General features: G+C 48.9%; 1 protein-coding gene across 1 annotated transcript in view; it reads left to right on the forward strand.

Moving 5' to 3' along the window:
• Positions 1-4,472, forward strand: part of LOC147105983 (uncharacterized) — a 106,770-nt gene extending 102,298 nt beyond the window's left edge. The window contains exon 2 of the mRNA XM_086009781.1: positions 4,335-4,472. Within this exon, the coding sequence (XP_085865907.1) occupies positions 4,335-4,472 (138 nt within the window). The remainder of the gene's footprint in view (positions 1-4,334) is intronic.
• The last annotated feature ends 1,808 nt before the right edge of the window (positions 4,473-6,280 follow it).

Raw genomic sequence — 6,280 nt, forward strand, 5'->3', positions numbered from 1 at the left:
TACTGTCCCTTCCGCCAGTGGAAACAGCTTCTCCTTATTTACTCTACAAAACCCCTCATGATTTTGAACACCTCTGTTAAGTCGCCCCTGAACCTTCTCTGCTCTAAGAAGAACAACACCAGCTGCTCTAGTCTCTCCACTTAAGAGCAGGGGAGTTCTTCCCGGTATCCCAGCCAATATTTTTTCCTGAATGAAACATCACTAAAACAGATTATCCAGTCATTATGGCCTAGAAATTCGGTTGGTAGCGCCAACGATTAGCGCCTAAAGAGCCCGAGAATTGGGGCGTTACCCAATTTTCGGGCAGGTGCTGTGAATATAGCGCCACCTCCCATATTGAGTATGATTTTAGCGCCGGCGCTAACTCTTTGCACGCGCCCGCGGGCGCAGGCAGATCATGACGTCATTTCAGTGTGCAACGCCATTTTTGCGCCCCGGACCGGATATTCGGTGGCGCCCGCAACCTTTCCGCCTGGCGCTATTAGTGACAGTTGGATGGAGCGTTCCCAGGCCCTTCTCGGACTCGGGGGGCGCTATTTAAAGGGGACAGCACTAGTATAAAAGCTGCAGCCATTTGGGCTGGCCATCCTGATCGTTGCTGGAGAGGGTTGCTGACCTTCTGTTGGACAGTAATTTTCTCATTGAGTCTTCGGAGGCACTGGCACTGGCAGCTTGAGGGCCCGGCTCCCGAATTGGTGATGCAGCATCTGAAAGCAGGGAGGTGGAAGAGTGGCTTTAGCAAAAGGACAGGTTCGCAGCAAGGGATGCCAGATTGCGGCAAGGCTATGACATGGGTCCACAGTGAGAAAGCATGCTGGCGGGGGGAACAAGTAGAAGCAGACTGTTGTAAGAGGTGAGAACCTTACCATCACTGTCGACAATGGGGTCGGTAGCTGCAGTGGTTACAGGATCACTCAGACGTCCTCCAAGAATCTGGTGGACTCTCTCCTCGAGACCCGTGAGAGTGACCACTTGTGGAGGTCCTCCACCGGTGCGAAGCTGGTCTTTGCCAATCTTCGCCAGCATGGACTGCAGGGGAAAGGAGGGGAAGTTATGTAACCTGATGCCCTGAGTGATCATCTCATGCCCCCCATGGTGCAAGAGCCCTTACATGACGCCCTGAGTCAAATGTGCATGTGTGTGCCCAGAAAGGGCCATGGGTGCTTGCTGGCAGATGGCCAATGGGGTACAGGCCACCCTGTAGCCATAAAGTCAGGTGCAAATGAAGGGATGCAGAAGTTTGCAGGAACAACAGCCACCCTCACGACCCGAGTGAGGTCGTTGAATTTCTTTCTGCATTGGACAGGGCTCCTGGTCACCATGCTGCTGGAGTTGACCCTCTGGCATACATCCCTCCAAGCTCGTCGGTAGTCCTTATGATTCGGCCTCCTACCATTGTCTGGGTAGAGAACATCTCGCCGGCGCTCCACTGCAGCCACCAATTGCTCCAGAGCCTCATTGATGAAGCGCTCTGCTCTCTGTCTCACCTTCTCCATCTGGTCCAAGTTTTTATTGCCAGAGAAGGGCCTGCGCCAATTCTGAGGCCTGCAAGGTGCAGAGTGTGGATGCTGAAGCTGACTGGCCCACCCCTTTAAGAGCTAGCCGGTGCCTGGAACTCTCGTGGTCATCGGTAATTGAGAGCACCTGCGCTGAGCCCGTCTGCTCTGATATTGGGTTGCGCCGGAAGTTTAGCGCCTTAGGAGTCCTGTGTAATGCCTGAATTCGTGCCTCAATCACCTTTAGGGACGATGCAACCCAATATCGCGCCAGGCGGCGATAAGTTTCGTCTGGCTATAAACTTTGCGCAGCGCCAGTTCTAACGCCTCAAGCCGGGCTATACCCAATTTCTAGGCCTATGTGTTTGTGGGACCTTGCTGTGTGCAAATTGGCTGCCGTGTTTCTTATATTACTACAGTGACAACACTTCAGAAAGTACTTCATTGGCTGTAAAACTTTGGGACTTCTGTGGTAGTGAAAGGCGCTATAGAAATGCAATTCTTCCTTTCTTTCTTTACGGATGCTGACTGAAGTTGAGGAGGGACCCTTCGCTTGTTAATACAGGATCGGGGCACTAAAATGTGTTACACCAGGAGCAAATTAATGAACACGGGCAAAAGATGGTGCTCCCTTCATGCATGCTAACCCACCTTCATGCATTCTTAGGTGCATTATGATAGAATATGGATGGGACGACCCACTACACAGCCTCAGAGTACAAATCCCAGTCTTATTTGGCATTCCTGCTGATCAGACTTCATAGTTACATGGAAATGTACACAAGGTGGGAATGATTGAACCTGTCACGTCTCTGCTTGTTTTAAAAAGGTTGCGTTGCATTTACATAATGCATTCTTATTCTTCCTTTTCTTCCAGCCAGTGAATGTTACATCTGCTTTCACTCCTGGAGGCCATTAAGCTGATGGTACCACTGCTCTACCCAAGACATTGGTGCCTCGCATTATTGGGTATTGCAGGCCTGAGGCCTGCTTGGGAAGTGCCCACTGGTTTGCCAGCCAACGTATGCAAGTTAGCTGAAAATGACACCATTTCGGCATCAACACAATTTCCTGGTGTTTATCCCAGCACCTCATCGATTCAGCTACTTCCCTGTGTAAGGTGAGCACCCAGGATTGTTAGGGGCTCTGACATTTATAGGAATGGAGTCAAAGAGCACAATTGTAAGATTGGTAGCTGCATTTGAGGATATTTCTTTCGCTTTTGCACTTTGCTTCTTTCTGTTTCCATTTAGTTGGTCAAGAGCCGTGGTGCCAGTTACTAAGGCACAGCCATTTCCCCAACTGCCACAATAGTTGTAAAATGAGCTTTCACACTGGAATGCCCCTTTACTTGTGTGTTTTAGAGGAAGATCAATGGAGGGTTGCTGGGGAGGAGGGCTGGGTGAGGCTGCACCAGCGGCCGTCTGTGCCAACCCGCTTGTACCCTCAATCCCACATCTACAGGCACGAGGAGCGCACGCCTCACTTTGTCAGTGGGTCCTGATTCACAAGGACGGTCATGGAAGTGAAGCTGCATGCCCCAAGGTGACCTGCAGTCAACCCCCACCACAGGAACTACAGTGGTCAGTGACTGCGAGAACCACTTCAGCCCTCACCTTTTATGCCTCAGTTTCATTCCATGCTCGCTGTTGTCCAATGCAAAGGATACAGTGAGGACAACCCCACCTCATGCATAAAATGTCCACATGTCCACAAGGAGTCAAATGCTGGGGCTGCCGGTCATTTGTCTGCAGACTCTGGTTTGTGTCTCCCCTTTGGAATCCTTTCGTCTCATTTTTTGCCCTGCACTTCCTTCCCCTCTGCCCCTTCCTGCCTCAGTAAAAGCTGCCAATGGATTGGAATGCCCTTCTGAACCTTTCCAAGGGCTCCAAAACCTTTCGTTCCACTTTGCGACCACTTAGCTTTAAGTGGCTGCGTCGCACTCAATTTGCATTCGACTAGCTCAGTGCACATGACCAAAGCTGCCAGGGAGCTATGAATAATTATGCAAATGAGATGACCGTGGCAAAATCAGCTCTCTGCACTGCTGGCCGGCTACGCACTAATTGTTAGCCATCTAAGACCTGTCAGCAACACTAATGCAAAAACACCTTCACTCTGCATCTAACTCGTGCTTATCTGACCTGGGCGTGCTTAATTGTGACACTGGCTGACTGGAGTGGGATGTGTCCTATTGCCTGGGCACTATCATCCCTCACCTTGATGACCATAAAAAATAATTACACCAAAAAACACAGTCATTAAAGAAAAACTGTCTTTATTATTTCAGCGAGGCAGAATATAAAAGCTGTTCATTCACTCTGTGGAAAAAAAAACAGCATGCTGTTTGCCTGCTCATTAAGCCTCAGATTATTGCCAATCATAAATCCTTTCCCAATGTCAAATTAAACCTGTCCCTCAGTTTATTTCTCAAGCACAGACCATGTGACGCAGGCTCCTCGGTCTCCGAGAAAGTGTGGCCCAAGTTAATCAGCCAAGATAAAGCACCATATTTGCACAGGAGGGATCCCGCTGATTCTGCAAACGTTGGCGTAAAATTTTCAACGGTGGGACTTCATTATTGTAACTTAGCTATCACTTTCATTTCGAGATATGTAATATTAATTGTAAAGGTTTAATTAATTTCCCTAGTGCACATTACCATAATCCACTGTAATTACTTCAAACAGGAAAGACCTGTGGATAGGTATGGAGGTTAATTCCTGAAGTGTATTGGAGTGGCAACTATGCATTGCACAGACTCCGTGGCTTTCCCTCTCCAATTTTCTTCTTTCCTTGGCTAAACACACTTGTTCATGCTGCGTTATATTTCTGCAGCTCGAGTGCCAGCACCTCGCCCAAGAGGCCGTTTGTCATGTGCGAGCCCTGATGCTGAATGTTGGCAGCTGCCTGACTGTGGAGGGCAGCGTGTGGCGCCCGCACACGGTTTTCCAGTCGGGTCCTGGAGCACGGTAAAGCGGCGAACAGGAGCAGGAGCCCAGGGTGATTTACGCGCCACCCCCTGCCCGTACGGCCTGCCCCACCCACCCACACCCCCCAGGCTAGATACACTGGCGACAGTCCAGTGTGGGAGAGGCAAACATCTGCAAATCCCGCAGGTGGGCTGTGCGCAGAGGAAGAGAAATGTAGAAAAGGAGAGAGGAGAAATAAACGAAAAGAGTGGCAGAGAAATTACAACAACAAAAACCTGCATTTATATAGTGCCTTTAACCTAGTAAAATTTCCCAAGGCACAGGTGTGTTATCAAGCAAAATGTGACACCGAGCCACAAAAGAAGATATTAGGATGGGTGACCAAACACTTGGCCAAAGAGGCAGGCGAAAGAGTGAAGGTACAGTATTGCCTTACTTTCGCAGCAATACAAATGGGAGGCACATTTTCACTGCCTGTTCATACCTCTGTGAGGTCTGTGCACATGTACTGAAATGTGTGCATGGATCTCTCCTCCCCAGCATCCCACTACCAGTACAGTTTTTAATGATTTAAAATTGTTGACATGTCAGTCAGTTCTTTCCAATCATTAACAAGTGAATGGTGGTACAGTGGGCTAACAGAATTTGTTTTAACTTACCTTTTTGAAGCAATATCCCTGAATTTTCTTTCAACAACTTCAGGCTCTTTGCCTGCATGGAGACCTGCTTAGGTGCGCAGAGTCTAACTGTCCCTGCTGGACCACTGCTCGAGATCATCCACGGGGATGTCCCAGAGTGACTCCATTGGTTGCAGCAAGGACCGTGACTTTGGGCAGGTGTGAGAGTCAGCCCAAGCTGCCCTGGGAAAGTACCCTAGCGGTCAGGCTAGAGAGTGACAGATCCAACAAAGAGCTCGACAGAGATTGCACCTGGCCTGATCACACTAAAATGGAGGTATGGGTGAGATAGAACTTTCCAAGGAGATAGTTGAAAGAGACCGAAGGGTGTTAGTTGACTTGTTGCTCACTATACCTAACCAGTGCGAAGCAACTGTGAACAAAGAGAATTGGGTTATATTGTGATCCACTGAGTTCAGATCCATGCTAAACCTGCACAGGTCCCACCTGTAGTACTGCTTGCTGTCCTGGTTGCTGCAACACAAGCGGGTCATTCAAGTGCATGAGTCAGAAATCAATGAGGCTGATGTCTGCTATCAGAAGGAAGAGCCACGGGTAATGGTTTGACAAGGTAGGGCTGTTCAGCCTCAAACAGATGACTCAAAGGGGTCCTTGTAAAGGTAAATAATGGATCAAATGCTGAAGCCAGTGGCTTAAGTGGCTTAAGCCAAGACAATGCATTTATTTAAGAACATAAGAACATAAGAAATAGGTGCAGGAGCAGGCCTTTCGGGCCCTCAAGCCTGCTCCGCCATTTAATGAGATCATGGCTGATCTGATCTTGGCCTCAACTCCACTTACCTGCCTGTTCCCCATAACCCTTGACTCCCCTGTAGTTCAAATATTTGTCTACCTCACCCTTGAATATATTCAATGACACCGCCTCCACAGCTCTCTGGGGTAAAGAATTCCAAAGATTCACGACCCTCTGAGAAGAAATTCCTCCTCATCTCCATCTTAAATGGGTGACCCCTTATCCTGAAACTGTGCTCCCTAGTTCTAGACTCCCCCATGAGGGGAAACATCCTCTCAGCATCTACCCTGTCGAGCCCCATCAGAATCTGATATGTTTCAATAAGATCGCCTCTCATTCTTCTAAACTCCAATGAGTGTAGGCCCAACCTGCTCAACCTTTCCTCATAAGACAACCCTTCCATTCCAGGAATTAACCTAG

The sequence above is a fragment of the Somniosus microcephalus genome, chromosome 16, assembly GCF_052327205.1.
Source record: "Somniosus microcephalus isolate GS21.2 chromosome 16, FLI_Smic_1.0, whole genome shotgun sequence".
Lineage (NCBI taxonomy): Eukaryota > Metazoa > Chordata > Chondrichthyes > Squaliformes > Somniosidae > Somniosus > Somniosus microcephalus.